Here is a 26,271-nt window from a genome sequence, read left to right as displayed (position 1 = left end):
AGTCCATTTATAGTGTCTTGAAACCATCACCTCTAATGAGTTCAGAAAAAACTGAGTACCCAGTGAACAGTCACTTCCTCTTCCCCTGGTGGCCACTAATCTGCTGTCTCTGTGGGTTTACCTACACTGGACATTTCCTGTAAATAAAGTCTGTGGCCTTTTATATCTGGTCTCTCTTAGCATCATGATTGAGGTTCACTGATGTAGCCTAGGTCAGCTCTTCTGTATGGCTGAATATGTTTCCATTTTTGTTGGCTCATTCGTCAGCTGATGGTCATTCGGTTGTTATGAGTAGTACTGTTGTAAACATTCGTGCATATGCATTGAGTTTGGGAGTTGTAAACCCAGGAGTAGACCTGCTCATTGCCAGGCTGTGTTTAATTTATTGAGGAGCTGCCAAACTGTTTGCCATAGCGGCCACATTGTGCGTTCCCACCAGTGCTGTGTGAGGTTCTGATTTGTCCGCATGCGGACCATCACTTGGTATTTTCTGGGTTTTTTCCCCCTCATGGCCATCTTGGTGGGTGTGAAGTGATTATCAGTGTGGTGGTGGTGGTTGAAGAGAGGGGAAAGCGGGGAACGGGCAGAGGGAGACTCTCCGGTAGATTGCCCAGTGGAGCGTGGAGCCTGGGGTAGGGCTCCATCCTACGACCCTGAGATCATGACCTGAGCTGAAACCAGGAGTCAGAAGCTCAACCAGCTGAGCCCCCCAGGCTCCCAGCATCTGTGGTTTTGATCTGCATTTCCTTCCTGACTAAAGTGTTAATCTTCTCAACTGCTTGGTTATTTGTATGTCTTCTTGAAGCAGATGCCTCTAAGTCCTCTGCCCATTTTTTGTTGAGCTCTAGGAGCTCTTTATATATTCTGAATACTAGGTCCTAATCAGACATGTGATTTGCAGATATTTCCTCCTATTTGGTGGTTTTTGTCTTCGCTTTCTGGATAGCGCCTCTGATGCACCGATTTCAACTGTGGTGTCTTGTTTCTCTCTTTTCCCGTGTCTTGTGCTTTGGGGTGTCCTGCTAAGAGTCCATTGCCACGTCTGAGGTCATGACGATTTACCCCTATGTTTTCCTCTACTAACAGCTGTGTAGTTTCAGCTTTAACGTTTAGGTCTTTGATCCGTTTTGAGTTAATTTCTGTATATAATGTGAGGTAAGGGCCTGACTTCATTCTTTGGCATGGGGATGCCCAGTTGGGAGTCCTAGCACCCTTCGAAGAAACTGTGCTTTCCCCACGGAATGGTTTTCTCACCCTTCCTGAAAATCACTTGAGAGCCTGGGCGCCTCAGTAGGTTAAACGTCGGCCTTCGGCTTGGGTTGTAACCCTGGGGTCCTGGCATTGCGCCCTCTGCTCGGCAGGGAGCCTGGTTCACCCTCTCCCTCTCCCCCTGCTTGTGCAGGCATGTGCTCTCTCTCTTCCTCTGTCAAATAAGTAAATCTTAAAAAAAAAAAGGTTTACAAAAAAAAATGGAAAATCACTCAATCTCAGATGTATGGGTTTGTTTCTCTCAGTTCTGTTTCATTGATCTTCGTGTCTGCCCTTTTGCCAGAGCCACGGTTTTGATGTTTATAGTTTTGTAGAAGTTTTAAATGGGGAAGTATGAGTCCTCCAACTTTGTTCTTTCCCCAAGATTGTTTTGACTGTTGTGGATACCAAGCAGTTCTATGCAAATTTTAAGGTCAGCTTTTCCATCTCTGCCAAAAAGGCATTGGGATTTTGATAGGCCTGCGCTGAGCCTGTGGAGCGCTGCGGACAGTCGTGTGCTGGGAACGCCCTGTCTTGCGGTCTGTGAGCATGGACGGCTTTCCATCCGTGCAGGTCTCCTTTAATTTCTTCCAGCAACGGTCCGTAACTTGCAGTGTGAAAATCTAGCTTCGATTTCTTCCTGGGTTACTCCTTTGGGACTATTCTTTCTGAAGTGGTTCGCTGCCACCATATAGACATCCTGCCGGCTTCTGCCTGTTGCTACCGTTCCCTGCAGCTTGGCTGAATTCATTTATTGGTTGTACTAGTTTCTAGTTTAGCGGGTTTTCCTGTGTGGATTTATTAGGGTAATAATGAACCTCAGTGGCAAAGCAAGCACCTTGTCCTGCTCCGGCCTTCAGGGGAGAGCTTTGTCCGTCACCATCGAGGCTGATACCGGCTGTGGTTGCCGTTTACAGACTTCGTTCCTGTCTGCCTCCGGTCTGCTGAGTAGCTTCGTCACCCGGGGGTGCCGGATCCTGTCACAGGCTGTTTTGTGGTTTGAAGAGCGCGCCAGCTTGGGGGCGGGGAGGAGCAGAGGGAGAGACTGTCGAGCCGACTCCCCGCTGAGCAGGGAGCCCTGCAGGGGCCTCAGTCCCACCACCCGAGATTACAGCCTGAGCCAAAAGTTGGGTCTTCACCAGCTAAGCCCCCCAGGTGCCCCTGTCCCATGCTTTTTCTGGGTTAAAATGATTCATGTGGGCTTTTTCCTTTATTAATGTCGTGTGCTGCCCTGGTTGGGCTTGCGTCTAATCACGCTCGCACCCTGTGGTGAGTCCCGCCTGGCCGTGGCGTACGACCCGTTCAAGACGCTGCAGGCTTTGATCTGCTCCGGGCTCGTTGAGGGGGTCTGTCCCCCGTTTGTCAGGGCCGTTCGCGGTTTACTTAGAGTCGTTTTGTCTGCTTTGGTATCGGAACGATGCGGCCTCAGAGTGAGTGTGGAGGTCAGGCCTGGGCAGTGCGATGGAGCCTCTTCCCAGCAGCTTCTGGGGCTGCTCGACCTGCTTCCCAGAAAATGTGCCTTTTTTTTTTTTCCTTAAGATTTTATATATGGGCCACCTGGGGAGGCTCGGTCGTTAAGCGTCTGCCTTCTGCTCAGGTCATGATCTTGGGCTCCTGGGATTGAGCCCCGCATCGGGCTCCCTGCTCCGCGGGGAGCCTGCTTCTCCCTCTCCCACTCCCCCTGCTTGTGTTTCCTCTCTCGCTGTTTCTGTCAAATAAACAAAATCTTTTAAAAAAAAAATTATTTATTTATCAGAGAGAGAGAGAGTATAAGCAGGGGGAGCAGCAGGCAGAGGGAGGAGGAGGAGCAGGCTCCCCGCTAAGCAGAGAGCCTGACAACACTGGCCCATTCCAGAACGCTGAGATCATGACCTGAGCCGAAGGCAGGTGCTTCACTGACTGAGCCCCCCAGGCGCCCCAGTAAAACATGCTTCTGACCATTCCTCAGTCTCTCTCCCCCCGCTGGGCTGTGGTTCTGGCCAGAGGTACTCTGTGGCCTTTGTGGGTCTCTGTTGGGACTGCCTAGCCTAGGCCTCTGTCAGGGGGGCAGAGGGTGTCAAGAAGAAAGGTCGCCTCACTCTACGGACCATGTTCTCCTGTGACCCTCAAGGAGAAGTCCCAGGCCGACCCTGCACTCGCCCTGAAGCGTCTCCATCGGACTCACCGCCGTGCGCCCTTCTCCTTGCGGGAAGTGGCCTCCAGCCCTCCCGCTTGTGCTGCTTGGAGGTCCGGGTGCGAGGGGTCCGGCCTGCCGGGTTTTAAGGAGGTGGAAGGGTCTTGTGGGGATGCAGGTGCCTGTGTCCTGATGCCTGCACGCTGGGGCCCCCGTTCCGCCCAGCCTCCCCCAGGGCCCCTTGCAGGGCTGCATCTGGAGCCAGCAGAGTGCCTGCTCGGGAGGCTGGTCTGCAGCGGGGAGCTGCCGTGTACTCCTCGGAGGGGCGTGGGAGGGTGGAGGCGCCCGCCCCGAGGGGGCCATGTTGCTCCGTCACCCCTGCTGCTGTGAGCGCCACCAAGCACCTGCTGTGCCTCTGAGGCTGGGGCTCTGTGGGCCTTCGGAGATGACCTCGTGCACTTGACCCTCCGCGTTCGCCTGCCCGTGGTGGTTTGTGATCCCTGGTCAGGCAGCGCAGGGCACGCGGGGTTGGGGCGGCTCCCTGAGGTCGAACACAAGTGCTCCCTCCTCCAGGGCTCCGTTGTCATGGTTTGACTTTCCCGTTTAAAATGAGCCCGATGCGTGGTCCTGGGAAGGTCTGGTGCCGCAGGCTGGGATGCACCTTCCAGATGCAAGGGTTAGACCAGCTGCTGTTGGGCTCCATTTCCATGCGTCACCAGTGCAGGCTAAGTAAGTGGTCTTTCGCCAGAGGCACGTGGGAAACGGTCTGTGTGCATCAGCTGACAGACAGCAACACTCACGTGTGTGGGGGACACGCTTATGCTGTGTGTCCCAGCGGGGAACTCGGGCTGCCTGTCAGCGCTGCCCCAGCAGCCGCACGGGCCCTTGTGCCCGGGACAGGGCGCTCCCTCCTGATGAAGGCACGCACGGTATGGAGGAGTCAGAGGCCCCCCAGTCAGCCAGGGTCGAGCTGGTCCCTTTCTTGGTTCCCGGAGGGCATGGCCGTGTGCAGAGCCCCACCCCGGCCTCCTGTCTGGGTCAGGAGGTATGTTCTCCACAGGGCCGGGGCCTGATGGCTCACCAGGTGGCCAGGCTCCAAAGCCCCCCTGGGGCGCATCTGCCCAAGAAGATGCCCTCCCAGTCCCATGTGTCCCACACAGCGGGATCGTGGGCACAAAGCCAGCAGACAAGCTGGCAGATGAAGCTTGTAGTTCAGCAGTGCTTCTCTGTGGTCACCCAGGTGGCCAAGATCTGGAAGACCTTAGTTGGCTGTAGCTCGTCCAGCAAAAATCGTGTAGGACAGGTGCCATTTCATGACCGGGCCACACGGCAGTGACGCCTAAGCCCCTGTGTGAGGAGATTGTCCAGAGAGACAAGCTAGGCGTTTCCTAGCTACAAGTACAAGAAAGGTTGCTCTAAACTAAGGAATTGCTTCCCGTGCCTGTGGCTCACCCTGGCAACCCCTGTGCCAGCCCAGTGGTCAGGCGGAGTCTGCAGCAGCCGGTGTGCGTCCCCAGGCCAAGGGGCCCAGGAAGGAGCCTGTCCCTCCTGTGCACCCCAGCTTCTTGTGCCCTGCACCTTCGTGGAGGAGTCCGTCACTAGGCACCTGGGCTTGGTCCTCTTGGCCTTGCATTTCAGCTTCTGATTTGCCTGTGGCCGGAGCCTTCCCTTCTTCCTTCCGAGTCGTCAGGACAACCTTGGCTCATCTGCTCCTTCCACTCTAGGACACAGTCCCCCATCTGTCTTCTTTCCCTCACCTCTGCGTCCCTAGGCTGTTTCCCAGGCTTGGTCTGAGGAGGGGCCCGAAGATAGCACCAGGAATTAGGGACCTCACGTTGGGACCCTGATAGGGATGCTGGCAGAGAGTATCCTCTCCACAGCCCTGGGGGCTTGTGGGCACGTGTCTGCTTATAAGCTCCCCAGGTCCCGGGGCTCAGAAGGGGTGTCAGTGGCACAGAGTCTGGGCTCTCCTTGTTGGCAGCTCCCTGGTAGCCTGGGCCACATGCCGGCTCCCAAACTCATGTGTGATCGGGAGCATCCAGTGCGACGGGGGCACGAGGGGCCTCTGCACCAAGGAGAAGGCCAGCGGCAGCCCCCGTGCCCGACCCTGAGCCTCAGCCTCCCCCCCCACCCGATTCTGTGAGAGATGCACACTGTTCTGGATGATAAGGGTGCCAGCCGGCACGGAGAATGCCCACTGACGAGTTCACCTGCTCTAGGGTTTCTGGTCCCTGGGAGTCCCGTCCAGACTCCTGTGCCCTGCAGCAGTCCCACGCAGGAGCCAGCGCTCTGGGCAGGGAGCCTGTACCAGTGGGTGCCGGTGGTCCCCTGGGGGCCGGGGACGGGGTCTGACTCACTGTCTCTTTGCAGCGGTGGCAAGTCCCCTGCACATGCTGGCCACGCATGCGTCGGCGTCGGCGTCCCTGCCCACCAAGCGCCAGAATGGCGACCAGACGGAGCCGCCGGAGCGGAAGCGGGTCAAGACGGAAGATGGCGAGAGCATCGTCCTCGCCCTGAGCGTGGACGCGCCGCCGGCCGCCGGCAGGGAGAAGGGCGTCCAAAACTAGCGGCTGGGACGGCTTTGCTTACTTGAGTATCAACTCTGTGGTGCCAAAAGGAGACACTGCCTCTCACCGACACTTGGAGCGCGCGGTCTCGGTGGGTAGAGGGCCCTGCGGTTGGACTTCACCTCAGCACTGAAAACCCGAAACCCAGGTGGCCTTAAAACTCCTAAGACAGAAGTCACACCTGAACAAAACCACGTGCAACAAAACCTGCTTCCGGCGGCGCCTCCCCACCCCGAGCTCAGCGTGTCCCTCCACAGCGGAGCTGCCGGCACAGGGCGGGGACTGTCCCTGCCACCCTCCCAGGACCCTTGGGGCCGGCACTGGTAGATGAGACAGTATTTTGTTGTTCACATGTGGAATTAGAATATTTTGAGGTGTCCTTTCTTTACAAAATAACGGGGTCTTTGACATTTCCGATCGCTCCATTTCTACTCTGGAAACTTTGGAATCACACAGGACCTTCCGGGTCGATTTCTTTGGGGAAAAGAAACAATGTAGTTTTGTTTTCGTTGTTTGTTTTCAGCCTATGGAATGATTTCCTTTTTTCTGTCCTGCTACCGTTCAGCCGGAGCCGCAGGATGACGTCTGCGGGTTTTTCCGTGGTAGAGCAAGTGCCGGCTGCATCTAGGACGGATGGACAGACAGGCTAGACAGACGGACGCCCACTCTGGGCCGCATGTTAACCATGACTGAAAGAACTGGTGGACTCACAGAGCTGCACTTAACTGGGTCTCTTTCCTGCTACTTTCTGTTGTTTGTTCCTTTGTGTTGACTTTGTCCCTGGCATAATTTTTCCACTCTAAGTAAAACAAACCTCCTAAGTGTTGTGTGTGTTTAAAATGACAGAACTGTTCCTCCTTCATTTGGAAAAAAGATTCAGTCTTTATACCACACGCCCTTTTCAGACAGGTGTCACAGGTCTCTCCATGGCACGTTCGCTAGTCACTGTCACCGCTCCTGGGCCCAGAGCCGTCGTCCGACCTGCCGCCCACTGAGGACGCTGCGGTCTGCCCGGCGTGCGGGGAGCAGGTGCTGCGGCGGAGCAGACGCTGAGTGGGCGGACAGGAGGGTCTCGGAAACATCCAGGTCCTTCTCTGGTTGGTAACAGGAAATCCCCCTCAGCCTCTCAGAACTGAAGCAGTCCTAACGCTGACTTCTGTCCTACAAAAAACAAAAGTGGGACGAAAGGAAACAAAGCTGAGACAGTGAGCAGTCGGGCCACCCAGCCTCAGTCACACTCCCCAGAAGAAAGCCACGGGCCTTCCCAGAGTGTTCCAGGGGGTCAGGCTGAGCAGCCGTGCAAACAGAAGAGGGCTTCGGCCTTATTGTGAACTTTAAAATGTCATCATCATCATGTTATTTATTTAAATGTAGTTATTTTGGTATTTAATTTTTTTTTTAAAGAGAGGGAAAAAAACCCTGTATTTTCCTGGTGGAATGAAACGGCTCAGAATGGTATATTTAGGCAATTTTAAAACATTTATAATTTACCTACAGACCAAATATGATAAATCTGTTTAAGTATTGTGTGTCACCCCCAGTATGGAGCTGTCACAATGTTACTGCAGATGATGCGTATTAAAAATTATGAAATTACTGCACACTAGCTGGATTTCTAACGCAGCCATTTAGAAAATAAAAACGAAACCATCATGTGAATGATACCGTGTGTGACAGTAGCCAGATCTGAGCTGCAGCCCCTCCTGGCGGCTCGGAGCACCTCAGGGCAGCGGTCTGCAACTTCCGGGCACTTTAGACACCTTGGGATTTTTACTCAGAAGGTTTGCAGTTTGAAAAATAACTCGGGTTGCAGTTGCGTCTTGTGGACGGTCAGGTCGCTCCACTGAGTGGTCTGGACCTGCCAGTTGTGGTTTCTGTAGGCCCTGCCTGAGCTCTGGGCAGGTGAGTGGTCAGGACTGACCCCAGCAGGAACCATGGATTGGGCAAACACATCGTATGTCCTCCTGGAGATGTGTCTACACAGCCGTGTCCCTGTCACCATCAAGAAAGACGGGCAGATGCTCCCTAAGGAAGCCCAGTCCCTCAGTTGGTCATTTCCGAGCCTAAAACACAAAAGACACTGTGTGGGTCTGGAGGCTGGATTGTAAGTTTTAAAAAAAAAAAAAAAAAGGCTCCCAGTTCTCAAATTTTGATAAAGAGGCGGCTAGTTTGTTGGTGTCAAGTAGCTGGCGTGTGCCTTTTCCAGAGGGCTTGGGGGCCTTTTTGCTCCGGTGGCCTCGTTCAGTTGGCTCTACTGGCACGTGGAAATGGAAGAATATCGAGGACAGGGCAGGAAAAACCACGGATTAACAGAGCCGTAGCCCAGAGCTCTTAAAACCGTTCCGTTTAGCTCTGACTTTCCAAGCGCCCTCACAACAGCCCAGGTCACCGAGTCCGTGTCCCTGCCACCCTGCTTGCTGCCTGGGCCCTTCCACAGATCGCTGGCTGCTCCTGAACGTGTTACTTCAAGAGGTTTCTGCTTTGATCTTTGCCAAACTTCTGAGCCCCCGAGGGACTAGGAACTTCCAACAGCTTTGCCCTGAACCAAACAAAACCACGAAAAAACTCACGTGTGAGCCACGTGACAGGCGTGTTCTGAGGAGTCTGGGCGTGATTTTGGATCCATCTTCACTCTGGCGGTGTCAGTCCACGTGAACAGCTGAGCTCCTCGAAGACACCACCCCCTTGGCCGTCGTCCCTAGAACAGCAGCACAGACCCTGAGTCATGGTCAGAAGGGGCAGGGCAGGGCCAGGACTCAGGACCTCTGTGCTGTGTGACACAAGGCGATAAGTGACAATCTTCCAGTCCTGACCTCCACAACCTTAGAAAGTATAGTAGTAATTTGTGTGCAAAGATTTGACATTTTAAAATTACCAAGTTCCTGAAATTCAATAAAATATTTTTACTAATTTTAATAGAGTATCATTGTCATTTTGATAAGCTGAGGCAAGCTTTTTCTTTTTTTCTTTTTTTTTTTTTTTTTTTTTTTGGTGCCTTCAGCATGCCAAAGGCCTAGAACACTGAAACAAATTACAAAGGAGCTGCTTGGGCTGACCAGGGTGTCTGTTCTGCCACCAGGAAGGGGTGTTCAGTGTTTCCACAAGGAAGAGGCATGGGGCGTTGCAGACAACGGTCATGGAGTCACTGATTCTCATCTGTGACACCGCAGTTGTGCAACCTACTTGAGGTTGTGGTTGTTGCTGTTGCTTCTTCTACAATCATGGCCTTCAATCTAAGAATCAGGATCACTGCAAACCGCAGAGATTTATCCTGCCACGGGATGAGTCTCACCTAAAGAGGCACGTGGCTCTGTGAGCTCCACGTTCTAACACGATGACCGTCCAGCCACCAGAATGCCCATGCCCTGGGCTGCTGGTGTCCTGGAGCTTGTGGACTCCGGGCAGCGGGGGAAGGAGGAGTGACCGAGAAGGCTGGCACAAGGCTCCGTGGGAGCTCAGAGAAGCGGCACCTCAGGGCTCAAGGACAGAGCTCGGCGGGTTGAGGGGGGCTTCGTTCCTACACTGAGACGCTTTCTCTCACAAGGAAGCAGCATGGCGGGCAGTTTGAGATCTGCCTGCGCTGTGTTCACCGATGCCGGAAAGTGTGTCCAGCCTTAGCCCCTCTTCTCTCAGGCAGTGTTCCTCTGGTAATTCATGAGGTTCACCTTGAGATTGAACTGTGTCCAAAGAGAGGTGACAGCTGCCCGAGAAGATAAACTACCTTTGTCCAGGAAGAAGATGCTGAAGGGAAGAGCCTTCAGAGAAAGGAAACATTTTGCTAACGGGAGGTCCTCCCTCGTAGGAAAAGCACTGCCCGTTCGAGGGAGCCCCCCAATCAGGGCCACGTTTCATCTGCAGTGTAGACCTCAGGGCGTGCTGTGAACCCACCCGCAGTCGCCCTGTGATGCGTTCGGGCACAGACGGAGGTATAAGGACCACGGGGTACCGTGACACCATAGGCCGCCGGCCAGCACTCGCAGGCTTCTGTGACATGCTGCGTCGCACAGACTTACCACCACTGCTCCCTCCACGTTTATGTCCACAGCAACACCGGATGTTAACCAGGGTCTCGGGAGCTCTGAGGACACGGGTAAGCCTGTGGGCACAAACTGCCTGAGTTTGGAAATGCCCTTCAGAGCTCCCCACAGTGTAGGCACGGTCTGCCCTATGTCTTCTCAGGGGTTGCAACTAACAACCCTTAAATAATAAAGCAGTTATCGCAGTTCTCTGAAAAACAGTAGCAGACAAACGGGCTGGGAGATTAAAACTCCCGGAACAACACTATAGTGAGGATTTCCCCCTATTTTCCCCTCTTGTATCTCCTGGGGAGCCTGAACACCAGAACTGCAGATTAGAACCAGACAACACAGTACTGAGGGACACCCCTTCTCCACTTGGCAGAGCACGGGAAGGGCCCGTGGACTTGGAGGTCATGAAGCTGCTACACCTGCATGCAGGGACCGGCTCTGGACACACAGTACTCCGACAACAGAGACCGGAAAAGGGGACACGTGTACATTCATTCCAAAGAGGGTGTGGGTGGAGGGAAGAATCCCTGTGATGTTTTTCCTTCCTTGGGGCCTCAACTTTGGCCCCAAGCTGGACCTAGTCATAGTGTGCAGCACCAAAAGGAAGGCAAAACCTGAACTTTTTCAGCCAAAGGACCGGGAAACACGAGCAGTATCTGGAAAATGGAAATATGGCAAAATCCCCCAAGGCCCGTATGATACCTGGGTTCACCCTGAGCTGTATGTGCCTGGAACTAACCTGAGGAAGTAGAGACTCTACGAAGTGAATGACTGTAGAGATTGGTCCCTGGTGGTGCCCACAGGCATAGACCCAAAGAGCACTGCGTGGGCTTGGTAAACAATGGATGTCAGAACCACAGCCCACCTGGGGCAGATCAGCACATTCAGTCTGAACATAGATTATTTATCTGATTCCAACAACATTCTAAAGGATTTTAATAAGACTCAGTGTCTCAGGATATTAAAGATGTCCAGAATACAATCCACAGTTACCATTCGAAGAGCCAGGAACATCTTTAAAAGGGAAAGAAAGTTAACACATGTCAACTTAAATGTTTTGGAATACTCAGAAGAAGATAATTAGAACCTTTATATAAATATGTTTTATTATAACCATACTCCATGAAAGAAGAGCAAATGCTCTTGAAATAAACCAAAAGTTCAAAGTGAAAAATACAATGGGTAAACAAAAACATTTGGAAACAAACAAACGGAGCCTCGGGGACTTGTGGGACAGTATATCAAGACTTCATGTATGTGTTTATTGGATTCCCAGCAAAAGGAGAAAGACGTTGGTGTTAAAAAAAAACTTTCAAAAATGGTTGAAAATACTTCAAATCTGACAAAAGACAAATGTACAGATTCACAAGGCTCAGTAAACCCCAAAAAGTTAAACTCAAAACTATGTCAAAACACCAAGGACCAATGAAACTGAAGCTTTTTAATCTTGAAAGCCACCAAAGAAAAGTGACTCCTTATACACAGAGTAACAACAATGTGAATAACTACAGGTTTCTCATCAGAAACCGAAGAGGCCATATGACTGGAGAACTTTTAAGGCTGAAAGTAACCATCCAACTAGAATACTATGTCCACAGAAAATACCAGGAATACAGATGAAATGATATTCCTAGACGAAGGGCAACTAAGAGTCCTGAACCATGGGAGCTCTCAGAAGGCAATGTTAAAGGACGTTCTTCAGGCAAAAAGTAAATGGCAGAGAGAAACTTGGAACTTGAGGAATGAAGAAAACTCAGCAGAAATGGGAAGATCTGGGCAAATACGCTAATGTTTCCTCTCAAGTTCTTTAAAAGATGTCTGACTTTGCAATATAACAGTTACTGTCTTTCAGGGTTTTCAGTGTACGCAAATGTCATATTGACAAAAAGGACAGTATAAAGGAGGAGGCCAACGGTCAACGGGCCTCCGCATTGCACTTGAAGTGGTGAGACACTAACTCTGAAGTAGACTGAAAAACTGCTTAGAATATTGTGATCATTACTGCAATCACCAATAATACTGAACAAAAAGCTAAAAGGTAAGTGGAATGTAAAAAATGTTTCAAATAATACAAAAGGAGGCAGGGAACATAAAACCAACGGGAAGAAAAACATGAACTAGGCCAGAAATATGGCAGAATCATCAATAATTACATTAAATATAAACAGCCTAATCATGCCAATTAAAAGAGATTGTCAGAAATTTTTTAAAGTAGCATTTTCAAATGCATCAAAAAGAATAAAATACCAGGACGCCTGCGTGGCTAACTTGGCTAAGTGTCTGACTTCAGCTCAGTCATGATCTCAGGGTCCTGCGATCAAGACCCATGTAGGACTCCCCACTTGGCAGGGAGGCTGCTTCTCCCTCTCCCTCTGCCTGCCACTCCCCTTGCTTATGTTTGTTCTCTTAAATAAATAAAAGTCTTAAAAAAAAAAAAAAGAATAAAAAACCTAGGAATATTAAATTTAACCAAGGAGCTGAAAGACCTGTACTCTGAACACTAAAATAGTGATGAAGGAAAGTGAAATGACACAAATAAATGGAAAGCTATTTCATGCTCATGGGTTGGAAGAACCAATATTGTTAAATGTCTATACTCTGCCCAAAGCAATCTATAGATTTAGTGCAATCCCTAGCAAAATACAGATAGCATTTTTCGCAGAACTAGAACAAAGTCCTAAAATTTGTATTGTACCACAGAAGACCACAAAGAGCCAAAGCACTCTTGAGAAAGAACAGCAAAGCTGGAGGTATCAAAATGGCAGATTTCCAGATCATCTAGAAAGCTGTAATAAAACAGTACAGGGGGCGCTGGGGGGGGCTCAGTGGGTTAACACCTCTGCCTTCGGCTCAGGTCATGATCTCAGGGTCCTGGGATCGAGTCCCACATCGGGCGCTCTGCTCAGCAGGGAGCCTGCTTCCTCCTCTCTCTCTCTGCCTGCCTCTCTGCCTACTTGTGATCTCTGTCTGTCAAATAAATAAATAAAATCTTTAAAAAAATAAATAAGACTGTACGGTACTGGCACAAAGACAGGCACAGATGCCGACAACAGCAGAGAGCCCAGCAAGAAACCCAGCTAAAGGGGGCAAAAATATACAATGGGGAAAAGATGACAAATGGTTTTGGGAAAACGGAACCACTTTCTTGTCCTACACATAAAAAATAAACTCAAAATGGATGTAGGACCTAAATGTGAAATCTGAAACCATAAAACTCCTAGAAGAAAACAGGCTGTAACTCCTTGGACATCAGTCACAGCAACGTATTTACGAACATGTCTCTTCAGGCAAGAAAAACAAAAATAAACTTTGGGGACTACACCAAAACAGAAGTCTGGAAAGCAAAGTTTACCATCAACAAACAAAAAGGCAACCTCCTGAATGAGACAGGTCATTTGCAAACGATATGTCTGAGAACGAGTTAGCGTCCAAAAGAAAGAACGTATACAACCTACCCCACCCCAAAATATGATTAAAATGTGGGCGGGGGACCTGAATAGACATTTCTCCCAAGAAGACACAGATGACCAACAGACACATGAAAATATTACCGGTGGCTTCTCCTTCAGTGCATGTGGCTCTTGGTCCCGCTGCTTCAAAGAACGGACAGGCGGACCAGATGAAGAGTGGAGGCAGCAAAGTTCACTGAGTAACGGTACAAAGCTCCCAAAGAGGGAGGTCACCCGAGATGGTTGCCACCGGAGTTTCTAAGTCTAAGGGTTTTTTTAGGTTGTCGACAGGGCTGTTTTAATCTGATTAACCCTCCATGCCTGTCACCCAGTCAGGTTTTTGTCCATTCAAGTGGGAAAGGGGGAAAAAAGTAGAGGGCTCCTTCCAGGGTGATATAAAGTCCTTTTAACAGTGGTTTTCTCTATAGGGTGACTGGGGCCTCTTGTCCAGGCCTGCATTTCTCCTATCCTTCACCAGTAAGATGCTCATCAACAATTGTGAGGGAAACGCGAACCAGAACTACAATGAGAGATCACCTCGCACCTGTCAGGATGGCCGTTACCAAAAAGACAAGGAGTCACGAGTGTTGGTGAGGATCTGGAGAAAAGCGAACTTCCCTGCACTGTTGGTGAGAATGTAAAGCGTGGGAAACAGTATGGGTGGTCTTCAAAAAGTTAAAAAATAGAGAAATTACCCTATGATGCAGTAATTCCACTACTGGTTATTTACCCAAAGAAAACAAAGATAGTAATTTGAAAAGCTGTATGTGCCCTTAATGTTTACTGCAGGACGGTTACAGCAGCCAAGCTGTGGCAGCAGCCCAAGTGCCCACCCACAGATGACCAGGTCCATGAGATGTGTAGTATCTACGCTGGAATACTACTCAGCCAGAAAAAAGGATGAGATCTCGCCATCTGCAACAACATGGATGGCCCTAGAGGGTATTAGGTCAAAGGAGTAAGAGAGAGATAAATACTGTACGATTTCACTCACATATGGCATCGAAAAAAGAAAATAAGTGAACAACGAAGAGACCCAGAAATACAGAGAACAAACTGGTGGCTGCCAGAGGGGGTGGGGAATGGGTGAAACAGGTGAAGGGGACTAGGAGGTACAGACTTCCAGTTGTAAACTAAGTCGAGAGGCTGAAAAGCAGAGCATAGGGGACACAGTCGGTAATACCGTAACCATGCAATGACCAATGGCAACACGAGGCGGGAGTGAGAGGTGCAGAACTGGAGTCACTGCGTTGTACACCTGCAACAGAAAACCGCGTGTCCACTCTACTTCAATTATGATTTTTAAAAATTTTTTAAAAGATTTTATTTATTTGAGGGAGAGTGAGAGAGAGCAGAGAGAGGAGAAGGTCAGAGGGAGAAGCAGACTTCCCAGATCTGGGAGCCCAACGCGGGGCTCGATCCCAGGAATCCGGGAACATGAGCTGAGCCGAAGGCAGTGGCTTAACCAACTGAGCCACCCAGGTGCCCAATAAAATTTTTTATTTTTTATTTTTTTTATTTTTTTTTATTTTTTTTTTTAAGATTTTATGTATTTATTTGACTGAGAGAAATCACAAGTAGATGGAGAAGCAGGCGGAGAGAGAGAGGGAAGCAGGCTTCCTGCCGAGCAGAGAGCCCGATGCAGGACTTGATCCCAGGACTCTGAGATCATGACCTGAGCCGAAAGCAGCAGCTTAACCCACTGAGCCACCCAGGTGCCCCTAAAATTTTTTAAATAAAAGAGATAGACTGGATCAAAAATAAGGCCCAACTCACTCTAAATGATATGGATAGGTTAAAAGTAAAAGGATGGGAAAGCTGTATTCTGTAAACACATCAAAAAACGTTGGAGTAGCTGTTAATGTCAAACAAAGCAGACCTCAGAATAAGGAAAATTACCAGGTATAAACAAGAACATTACATAATGATAGAGGGTTCACTCACCAAGACACATTTAACATCCCTGAGGGTTTAAGCACCAAACAAGAGCCTCAAAATGAAGCAAGGACTTTGGTTTTTACTTCCCACACATCAGGAGCTTGGAAGCTGCCACTCTCTCCTGGCAAGTAAACAGCTGAACACTGAAAAAGCAAGAGCCTTTCTTGGGTCCACAGGAGTCAGGAGGCCCTGGGGGCCAAATGCTTCCCAAAGACCAGAGAGCAAGTGGCTGAGGCAGGGAGCGGCGGCTGACCCGAGCACGGACCCTTGCAGAGGTCGGCAGAGGGGGCCAGTGCTGCGCTAGGCAAACCTCACGGGGGGCGGGGGTACTGATGAGCTGTGGAAGGCTGTGTGCGGGCGGGAGGGACAGCCTCACCGGCAGAAGCTCAATCAGCCGCTCAGGAAATACTGAAGAAGCGGGGACAAAGGAAAACTATCCTGAGATCCACGGAAGCAGCTTCAGAAGAGACCCTAAGGGAAAACCTGTTAATGGGTTAATGGCGCCTAAGCTGCTAGAGGGTTAGCGGCCTGACTGCCCGGGGGAAGGGGAACACCCAAGTCCAGCCCCCCGCTCCCCTACCCAGCTTTCAGCCCCACCTGAGCAGGGTAGAAAGCCGAGAAGCACAGAGCCGCAGGCTCAAGGCTCACTGGAGACCGAGCCTGACCGCAGGGACAGACCACCCTCCCCACAGCTGCCTCCCTAAAGGCCTCACAGCAGTTCCTTCCACAGTGCAGCAGCTCCAGCTGTCAAAAAAAATGACAAGCCTTAACTTAAAGGGAAAACCGTTTGGAGAGAGAGCTGCCTCCGCGCCAACAGGGCAAGGGACATAGCAGCTGTGGTTATGACCACGCCAGGGGCTCTGATGCGGAGGAGACCGCAGCAAGCGTGATGGGCATCGTGCGGAGACACAGACGGGAACCCGACAACGAACTAAAGAAAAAGGGTGGGGATCGGAAACGCAACACCAGTCAGTGTCTCTGGTGGGCGCATCAGCAGACGACACAGCTGAGCAAAGGGTCCCTGCACTTCGGGAATTATCAGCAGAAACTTCCAAAACTGAAAAGAGAACAAAGACCGAAATCAAACCAAAAGCTGAGACTATCCAAGGGCTGCGGGAGGATCACATGGCGTGTGTGCGTACTCGTCGGGGCAGCACGAGAAGGAATCCTGGAGCTCTTCAAAGAAACAGAGGAAATATTTGAAACGATGATGGAGAATTTCCCCCAAATTAATGTGAGACATGAAACCACAGGTCCAGAAGCTCAGGGAACAAGCAGGAAAAATGCCCCCAAACCCCTGTACCCAGGCAGATCATTTTCAAAGGAGGGCAACACAGAGGAAACGGTGACAACAGAAGCGGACGTTCATCTGGCTGCGTCAGTAATCACTTTGAACATCACTGGTTGAAATGTAAAGTAAAAGACAGATTGTCAACGTGAATCAAAAACCAAGACCCTACTGCATGTTGTCTGTAAGAAACCCGCCTTAAATAAAAAGACACACACAGATTAGAAGAAATAGTTGGAGAAAAAGGTATCATGCTAATACTGATCAAAAGAATTAAGAGGAGGTACGTTCTTTCCAGTCAGAGCTGACCTGAAACCGGGAAAGTCAACACAAAGAAGGGTGTCGAGTAGTGATACAGGGGCCAGTGCGCTAAGACAACATAAGGTAAATGAAGCAAAAAAAGAGAAGTCTGTATTACGTTTAGATACATTTCAATACATCAACCCTGGGGGTACCCCCCTGGCTCCATCAGGAGGACGTGCAACTCTTTATCTCAGGTTTGTGAGTTCAAGCGCCACGCTAGGTCTAGAGATGGCTTAAAAAACAATAAAAAAGAGGAGCCTGGGTGGCTCAGTCAGTTAAGTACCTGACTCTTGATTTCAGCTCAGGTCACTCAGGTTCATGAGATCGAATCCTGAGTCAGGCTCTGCAATGATCGTGGAACCTGCTTAAGATTCTTTCTCCCCCTCTCCCTCTGCCCACCTCCCCATACCCCTCATTCACTCTCTCGTGAATTTAAGGAAATCTCTGGCAAAAACATCAGCTGAACACAAGCTAAAGGAACAGACTTCAGAGACCACACAAGACGAGGAATACAGTCTTTGCAAAAGCAGCTGGAACAGTTATCAAGCGAACGGATGACTCGAGCCTTCATGAAGCAATAGCAGTCCCTTGGGGTGTGGAGAGAGTCTGATTTCCAGGGTTCCCGTGCTGCGGTATTCACATGTGCAGCTGCCAACAAAAAAATTACATAGCACAGAAAGGAACAGTAAACTGTGGGCCACTCACAGGGGAAAAAATTGATAGACCATCTGTAAGGAAGGCCAGAAACTAGACTTACTAGATAAAAGACTCTATTTTTTAAAGATTTTATTTATTTGACAGAGAAAGTGAGAGAGCTCACAAGCAGGGGGAGCAGCAGCAGAGGGACAGGGAGAAGCAGGCTCCCCGCTGAGCAGGGAGACTAAGGCGGGGCTCGATCCCAGAACCCTGTGATCATGGCCCGAGCCGAAGCAGACGCACAACCAACTGAGCGACCCGGGTGCCCCTAGACAAAAGACTTTAAATTAATTGTCTTAAATATGCTTAAAGAGCTGATGGAAACCATGGACAAAGAATTAGAAAAAACCAGAACAGTGTATGAACAAGTAAGGAAACCAAAAAAGAGAAATTATAAAAAGGAACCAAGCAGAAATTCTGGAGTGGAAAAGGACATCTGAAATAAGACCTTGACGTCAGGTGTCCCCAAGCAGATTTGGGCAGGCGGCACGAAAAATCATGAACTCAAAGACAGGGTGATCACAGCGACGTAATCTGCCTGGGGGCGGTGGGCAGAGGCAAGGGGGACAAGGAAGCGAGTGCGGGAAGAGAGGCGGAGGGAGGAGGGTCAAGGCAGGCAGGAAGGGCTGGGCCTGGGGACACCATTCAGCGCACAGCTTTTCCTACTGTTGGAATGCCCGAGGAAGGAGAGAGAGAAAGGAGCAGGAAAATACAAGATATTGAGGTTGACAGCTCCCCAAGTCTGATGTACAATGGCCAAGAAACTCAACGAAATTCAAGCAGGAAAAACGCAGAGATGCACAGTCTACCTCACCCTGAATGGTAACAGACTGAACGTTTTTCCTACAAGATCAAGAAAGAGACAAGACGCCTGCCCTCAGCACAGCTGTTTGCCAGCGCTCTGGAGGGCCTCGCCACAGCAACCGGGCCAGAGAAAGAGAAGGCACGTAAGTGGGAAAGGAAAAAGTGACACCATCTCTGCAGATGACACGACTCTACAGATGGAAGGTCCCACAGGCTCCACACAAACAGCAACTGCTACAGCAAAGAATTCGGCAAGGGTGCAGTGTCCAAGGCCAAGACACGAAGATCGGCTGTATTTCTAGGCAACGGCAACGAACAGCCCAACAGAGACTTACAAGAGAACAACTCCATCTATCAAAGCATTAAAAGAACAGAATCCTTCAGAGTAAATGTAACCACGGCGGTAGGAGATTTGTAATTCAAAACTATGAACAAAGCAAAGCACTGCTGAAAGAAATGACAAAACCCTGAATAAATGGATATTTCTCCTGTGTTCCTGGGGGGGAACCCTATCGCTGTGACAGCAATACCCCGGGAAGCGAGGCGCGGCTTCAGTACAGCCCCTACTGGAAGCCCCATGGCCTTGTGCAGAAATAGAAAAATCATCCTCAAATTCGTAAGGATATAAGGGGCCTACGTACCTACAACGATGTTGAAAAAGAACAAGAAAAGAGCTGGCGTGCAGATACTTCCTAATTTCAAAACTTCCTACAAAGCTACAGTAGGCAAAGCCGTGTGGTTTGGGTGTAACAGCAGACACAAGGGCTGGAGAATAGAACCGAGTCCAGAAATCAACCCACACAAGGACCGCCAGCGGATTTTCCACACGGGCCCTAAGAACATGCAGGAAAAGAGAGTGGCATCTTCAACAAATGAATAATCAGGGGCGCCTGGGGGGCTCAGTCGGTGAAGCGGCTGCCTTCAGCTCAGGTCATGACCCCGGGTCCTGGGATCGAGCCCTGCTTTGGGCTCCCTGTTCAGGGAGTCTCTGCTGCTCGCCCTGCTTGTGCTCTCTCTCTCTGGCTCTCTCTCCAATCAATAAATAAATCTTAAAAAACAATACAAAACAAACACCCAAATAAACAACCACATGCAAAAGAATAAGGCTGAACTTACCCCATTCCATAAACAAAAGTTAATTGAAAACGGATCAGTGGCCTAACAGAGCTGAGACTACAGAACTGTTAGAAAATATAGGGATAAACATTCGTGACCTGAGATTTGGCAACAGATTCTTGGGTTTGACACCTGAAGTATGAGCAACAAAAGAAAAAATCAATTATACTTCTTTAAAAAATAAATCTCTTATACACCAAAGAACACTACTGAGGATGTGAAAAGCCGACAGAGCAAGAACACATTTACCGACCGTGTATCCGGTAAAGCTCTAGAATCTGGCACATCACCCAAGCACTCTTAAAATGCCACAAAAAGTCGACCCAATTTACAAATGCACGAGCACAGTCCTGCCACCTGCTCTGACAGGGACTGGCCTTGGGGACGCACTGAGCACGTGGACATGGAAGGAGACACACAGCGTGGCTCTCCTCGCGGAGGTCCCGGGGCGGCAGACCCCCAGACGGAGGGGCGGCGGCTCCCAGGGGCTTGGCGGGAGAAATGGGGACTCTCTGCTTAATGGGCACAGTTTCGGTCTGTGACAGCGAGCGGCTCTGGAGACGCGTCGCGCTGACTTGTGAACATAGTGGTCACTGAGCGGTACACAAAAATGGTTAAAATGGCAAATTTTGTTATGTATATTTTACCACAAGGAAGAAAGCTACGCGAAGGACTATTTCAGACATTTCTTCGAAGGCACAGCACGGCCGCTTGCTGAGGGACCGCGAACCCCGTCCAGGCACGCAGGCGGCTTTCAGGTAGGAAACGGAAAACCCCAGGCGTCAGCGAGTCTGGAGGACGGGGACCCCCAGGGCCCGCAGGCGGGGCCGTGAGGCGGAGCCGCTGCCGTGGAAAAGTCTGGCAGCTCCTCAGGCAGGCAGGCGCAGCACGACCCTGGGACCCGGCCATCCCGCCCGGGGCCGGAGCCGGGAAGGGCGAGACACGCATGCACGGAGGCGAGTGCAGCGGCGCTCACGGCGCCTTGGGGGCTCCGAAGGCTGGGGACGGGACGGCGGGGGAGCAAGCAAGAAGCCCTACCGCAGGCTCCGTCTGGGGCCCTGGGGGCGGCGAGGGGCATGGCAGCGGGCTCGGGTCCGCCAGGGGCACGGGGTGGGGGGTGAAGCGATCCTGAAAGCAGAGACAGACAGTTGGTGGCCGCAGACCTGTCCACCTGGTGGGGGGGGGTTCACCTCGGTCAGGGACGACCTGAGGCCCAGGTGACGTCACTAACGCGTCCTGTCAAATGTGGCAGCAGAAAGCTTCCCCGCCTGGGCCCGCAGAGCGGCACCGCGCCCCGGGAACAGCGACACTCTGTAGGGGGCGCCCTCGAGACCCCACCGTCCCCACCCGGAAGAAACAAGGACTGTGCTCCCCAAGAACCTCTGCCCGAACCTTCACAGCCGCGTCCCCGGCCATCTGGAGACAGAGGTCCCTGACCGGGGCAGGGGAGGCGGCACGATCCAGCGACACTCTCAGGGCACAGGAACAGACTTCGGGACACACAGCACAGGCGTGAGCCCAACCCGGCCGCCTCGGAGGGCTGCGTGCCGTGTCCCCCCAGACGCGCGAAGCCCTGCCCTCCCCGACCTGTGACCGCGGCCCCCCTTGCAGGCAGGGGCTCTGCCCTGGACACGGGCCCCTGTGAGAGGAGGGCCGCCGGCGTGCAGGGGACACAGCCGTGTGACCACAGCGGCCCCAACCCTCCCACCAACAACTGCCGGCCCCGCTGACACCAGTCCAGACGTCCAGACCCCAAACCTGTACAAGAATCACTCCGAGGTCCCTCTCGTCGTGGCCGTGTCACGGCAGCCACAAGAGGTTCCCATCCTGTACCAGTTCTGAAGCCCGGAGTCCAGACAGGCCGCGGGGGGCGCTGGGGGGCACGGGCGGGAGGAGGGGCCGTGCCGCCCCGACTGCGGGGAGGCGTCTGTCCCAGCTCCCAGCGCGGTGCGCACCCAAACGTGCAGCGGCCGCGGCGTGACCAGACCGAACGGCTGCCCTGTGAGGGGCCGGCTGGAGGCGGGGGCGGCGTGGCCGGTCGCTCCCCGACGCGGGCAGCCGGCCGGGGTGCTTCCTGCTGCCTCTCCTTCCCCTGGAGACCCTGCAGCAAAAACAGAGCGTTTACGGGGTGCATGAACTTGGAAACCCTCCGCTGAGAGAAAGCCACGAAAGCCAAGGTCCCACGTGGTGATTCCCTTTCTCGGAAATGCCCACAACCGGCGAGTCCACGGGGCTGGGGGGGGGGGGCGGGGCCGGCTCTCGGGCACGAGGCCTCTGTTCTGGGGAGAGGGACACAGGAGGCGGAGGTGACGAGTGAATGTGCCTAAGGCCATAAACTGCCTCTCAAAACGGTCAAAATGGTCCATCTGATGTGTATTTTACCTAGTTTACCAAAATTAACAAAACTAAAGTTTCACCTGGAGAAGGTGGGGTACCAGGCGATGTCCATACTGACCTAGAGGCCGGTGGGGACCCGTCCCAGCGGGCACTGCTGCTCTGGCTTCCTCTGTGGAGGCCAGTGCCCCATCCCGGGCCCCTGGAGACTCTGGAGACAGAGGAGCGGCTCACGCCCAGCCTCCGGCGCTGGCTCGGACTCGTGCCCCCACGCACCAGGCACCAGTGGCCTGGGTGGTGGGACTGAGACACGCCCAGCTGACATCAGCGTGGAGAGAGGCCTTCAGGGGACATCCACGTCTCCGTGCCCTCACGCCATGGCTGCGGTCCCAGAGGAACCTCCATCTGTGGTGCCAGCATGGCTGCAATTTCGCTGGAGCTTTCCTCACCTCGGCCCACCCCCCAGAGCACACTGGGGGGCTGCCCGATGTCCCCCCAAATCATGGTGTTGGCCATCTGGGGGTGTGGCGAAGGGCTCTCTGGGCTGCCGGCAGACCTCAGACTCCAGGTGCCCGAGTCCTTGAGGACTGTCCTCTGGGTTACACGCCTTCAAGAGAGCACAGTGAGACAGGAAGCGGTGATTTCTTTAAAAATCTTATTTATTCATTTGACAGGGAGAGAGCGAGGGCACAAGCAGGGGGTGCAGCAGACTCCACCGGGCGGGGAGCCCAGTGTGGGGCTAGATCCCAGAACCCCGAGATCATGACCTGAGCCGAAGGCAGGTGCTTCACCAGCTGAGCCCTCCCGGGGCTCCAGACACAGTGAATTTAACACGCATAAGAGCAGACAATTCTATTCATAGACAAGTAACTCCTTTTTGGTCTCCAACTTGAGACCAGAGACCTAACCCACTCTTGTATTCAAACCAGTGACGAGTCTACTCGGCGGCTCTCCCTCCTGATTGCAGGGCGCGGCGACCGAGACCCTGCCGGGGTCCCGAGACCAACCTCCGGGTGGTAACCAGCTCCTGTCCGCTGGTTACCTCCTTAGGGACGCACCCAGTGCGGCTGAAGGGACAGGGCACGGTCAGCACCGAAGCGGACAGCCAGACACGCCAGCCCTCCTTGTGTTTGAGCCGGAAGAAAATACCATGATCTTCTGGAGTCACCAGTCTGCTTTGAAGGTCAGGGACACCACCCTCTGTGGCATCCGGCCAAACACTGGACTGTCATTACCTCCGCCTGCCCCTAAGAGGGTCTGAGGTCATTCATCTCCTCAAGAAGACGGAAGCTCGCCGCCAGGAAGATCCTGATGCTGGAACTTCGGCAGCCGGAGGACCAGGGGACGGTGGCGTGGCAGGTGTCTGCAGGCCCGGTGAGAGCCCCGGCGGGGCTGCAGCAGTGGGCCTTCTCTTGGGCGGACTCTAAGACCCCCCCCATTCACCAACTGTTGCCCCTGCCCCTCGGGCGCACGTGGGGTTAGAATCCAGTGAACACTTAGGATTTCGAGGCTGCTGCATAAGGCAAATGGTTTTAAAATTAATGCCCCAACCACAAAATGATCTGAAATCCACAAAAGCAAAATGTGGATGTATCAATAAATTAATGTCATAAAAATCGAGTTACACGCGAGCGAGCCTTGTACACAGAATACATCTGCAAGTATGATCAAGCCAAGTTCAGCAGTAACTGAATAGTAACGGGACGACACTCCATGACCAAGCCGAGTGGGGTTTATCTCGGGACGGCAAGCTTGGTCGAGCCACCGGAACCAGTGGGATTGATTCACGTGAGCAGAACAGACGATAAACAAAGTGATCGCTTGACAGATGCAGAAAGACCACGTGACGAAACTCCACGCCCACGCCCAGTGATGTGAACCCGGGTGAGTACCTCGGGGCTCCCCGCTGCCCTCTGCCCTGCCAGCGCAGGGACTGAGCGGGCAGTATGGTTTCAGCAGGATTAAATGCTTAAAACAAGAAAAAAAAAAATCTGTCTTTCTCAGAGAAATATACGGTCCCTACGGGGCACCATCTGTGATCCCAGACACAACCAGAAAGTGCTGGAAACACAGACGCATGAATGGGACTCCTACTCCGAATAAGAGAAAAACACAGTAGAATCACAGAGGATGTCAGCATGTGCACAATCAGTACGGACAAGGATGTAAGAAGAAAATGCTCAAAGGAGCAAATAAGGTTTGCCAAGAATCGGAAACCTGCTTTAGAACAAACACGTATGAAACAGAAAAGGCAGTTACAGGCTTTAACGCAGAATGGGCAGCGAAAGGTCATTAGTAGCAACAGTCAGTGATAGATTAAAATTACCCTATCAAAACAAAAAGGAGGGGCGCCTGGGTGGCTCAGTGGGTTAAGCCGCTGCCTTCGGCTCAGGTCATGATCTCGGGGTCCTGGGATCGAGTCCCATGTCGGGCTCTCTGCTCAGCGGGGAGCCTGCTTCTCTCTCTCTCTCTGCCTGCCTCTCTGCCTACTTGTGATCTCTGTCTGTCAAATAAATAAATAAATAAATCTTAAAAAAGAAAAAAAAGGAAAACCTAAAAGCTATATGAACAGGCCTAAGGACCGGTGAGTGGGACAACAGAAGAGCTGTTTCAGATGTGTACCTGATTCCCAAAAGTGGAGACAACAGAATTATTTCAGGAAACAATGGCTGACATCTTCACAAATTTGATGAAAGCCATAAATTGACCAATTCAAGATATTCAATAAGCCCCATGCATAATAAATTTAAAAACCACACTGTAGAGATACTGTATCCCAAGGACGAAATCAGGGGACAAACCATAAGGGACCCTCAGCCACAGGAAACAGACCGAGGGTGGATGGAGGGCCGGGGCTGGGGGCCAGGGGCACTGGGTGACGGGCATTGAGCGGGACACGGGATGCGACGAGCACCGGGGGTTGTGAGCAGCCGACGCGTCACTGACCTCTGTCCCTGCAACTGACAGTTCACTTGGTGTAAATTTAAAAAAAAAAGGGGGCGCGACTGGGTGGCTCAGTGGGTTAAGCCTCTGCCTTCGGCTCACGTCATGGTCTCAGGGTCCTGGGATCGAGCCCCGCATCGGGCTCTCTGCTCGGCGCGGAGCCTGCTCCCCCTCCCCCTCTGCCTGCCTCTCTGCCTGCTTGTGATCTCTGTCAAGTAAATAAATAAAAAATCTTTATAAAAAAAAAAAAAAAACGAGTGCCCAGATGCTAACCTTGCGAGACAGGCCACTGCAAGGCGCGCCCGGATCGGGGCCGCCCGAAGGGAGCACGTGCGTGAGAGCCGCACAGACCAGACCCTCTTGCAGGAGAGCAAAGCCGGCGAACAGTGCCCAGCGAGAGGTGCTGCTCTTCCGCCCACGAGCTGGTACAGAGACCAGAAATACTCAAGACGCAGACGCAGCTCAGCAGAAGCAAACTGAAACCACCACCAAGCAGAAGAGAGACGGGAGGGGCGCCTGGGTGGCTCAGTGGTTAAGCCGCTGCCTTCGGCTCAGGTCATGATCTCAGGGTCCTGGGATCGAGTCCCGCATCGGGCTCTCTGCTCAGCAGGGAGCCTGCTTCCTCCTCTCTCTCTCTCTGCCTGCCTCTCTGCCTGCTTGTGATTTCTCTCTGTCAAATAAATAAATAAAATCTTTAAAAAAAAAAAAAAAAAAAAAAAAAAAAGAAGAGAGACGGGAAACGTCCCTCCCAGCAACAGACGAAACACAGCCCCCGAGAAGCCGGGAAGACCCGAATGAGCCGTTGACAGGCTTATGCACGTGGCCACGGAGGCGTCCCCAACGTCCCACCTGCCAAGAACGGAGACCTGTCCTCGCCACCGAAGAGGACAACGCCTGTGCTCAGAGCCCGGTCCCGCTGAGGCGGAGGCGGCCGGTGCCGGGCAGGGAGGGCGGCACATGTTGACAAGTGTGCAGACATGGACACAAGGATTGCTGTTCCCTAAAGGTCTCTAACAGCAAGAACACAGGTTAGCACCTCTGGGCAGCTGAAGTATGGCCCGACCTGTCCGCGAGCTTTCCAGCTGAGGAGCCGCTGCTGGAAACGAGCCGCCGCATCCCAGAGGCAGAGGCTGTGCGCGGGAGTGGCCTCCCGAGGGGCAGCCCGGGGCAGTTCCACTCCAGCTGGAGTCTCCCATCTGGCCTTTCTTACTTTACGGCTTTGTGAACTTCGACTATAAGCATCCTCTGACCCATTTCAAGGATCAAACTTCTGGTCCAAGTTCCCAAAGTGGTGTCGTCACTCCGATGCCTGTTCTAGAAAGAAGGGAGGTCAGGGCCATCTCACGAAGCCGTCTCTGTGTGGCCCCAGGAGAGGCAGGGGGCCTGTGGCGTCCAGCGGCAGAGCGTGCGGTGGGCTCCTGGTACTCCTCCGTCACCCACGGGC

At 52.2% G+C, this 26,271-nt stretch overlaps 2 protein-coding genes across 4 annotated transcripts in view; both read left to right on the top strand.

Moving 5' to 3' along the window:
• The window catches only part of FOXK2 (forkhead box K2), a 76,309-nt gene extending 62,362 nt beyond the window's left edge, over positions 1-13,947 (top strand). For 2 of the 3 annotated variants that reach the window (XM_059147544.1, XM_059147545.1), the window contains one exon: positions 5,732-6,749. In XM_059147544.1, coding sequence (XP_059003527.1) covers positions 5,732-5,928 — 197 coding nt within the window. In that variant the 3' untranslated portion in view covers positions 5,929-6,749. Of the gene's footprint in view, positions 1-5,731; positions 6,750-13,833 lie in introns of those variants that run through there. The other variant, XM_059147546.1, reaches the window with a different exon arrangement.
• A 10,871-nt stretch (positions 13,948-24,818) lies between these two features.
• Positions 24,819-26,271, top strand: part of FN3KRP (fructosamine 3 kinase related protein) — a 74,329-nt gene continuing 72,876 nt past the window's right edge. The window contains exon 1 of the mRNA XM_059147551.1: positions 24,819-24,822. The gene's annotated coding sequence lies outside the window, so the exon portion shown is untranslated. The remainder of the gene's footprint in view (positions 24,823-26,271) is intronic.

The sequence above is a fragment of the Mustela lutreola genome, chromosome 15, assembly GCF_030435805.1.
Source record: "Mustela lutreola isolate mMusLut2 chromosome 15, mMusLut2.pri, whole genome shotgun sequence".
Classification (NCBI taxonomy): domain Eukaryota; kingdom Metazoa; phylum Chordata; class Mammalia; order Carnivora; family Mustelidae; genus Mustela; species Mustela lutreola.
The sequence above is the reverse complement of the archived record's forward strand: the minus strand, read 5'-3'. Positions and strand labels throughout refer to the sequence as shown.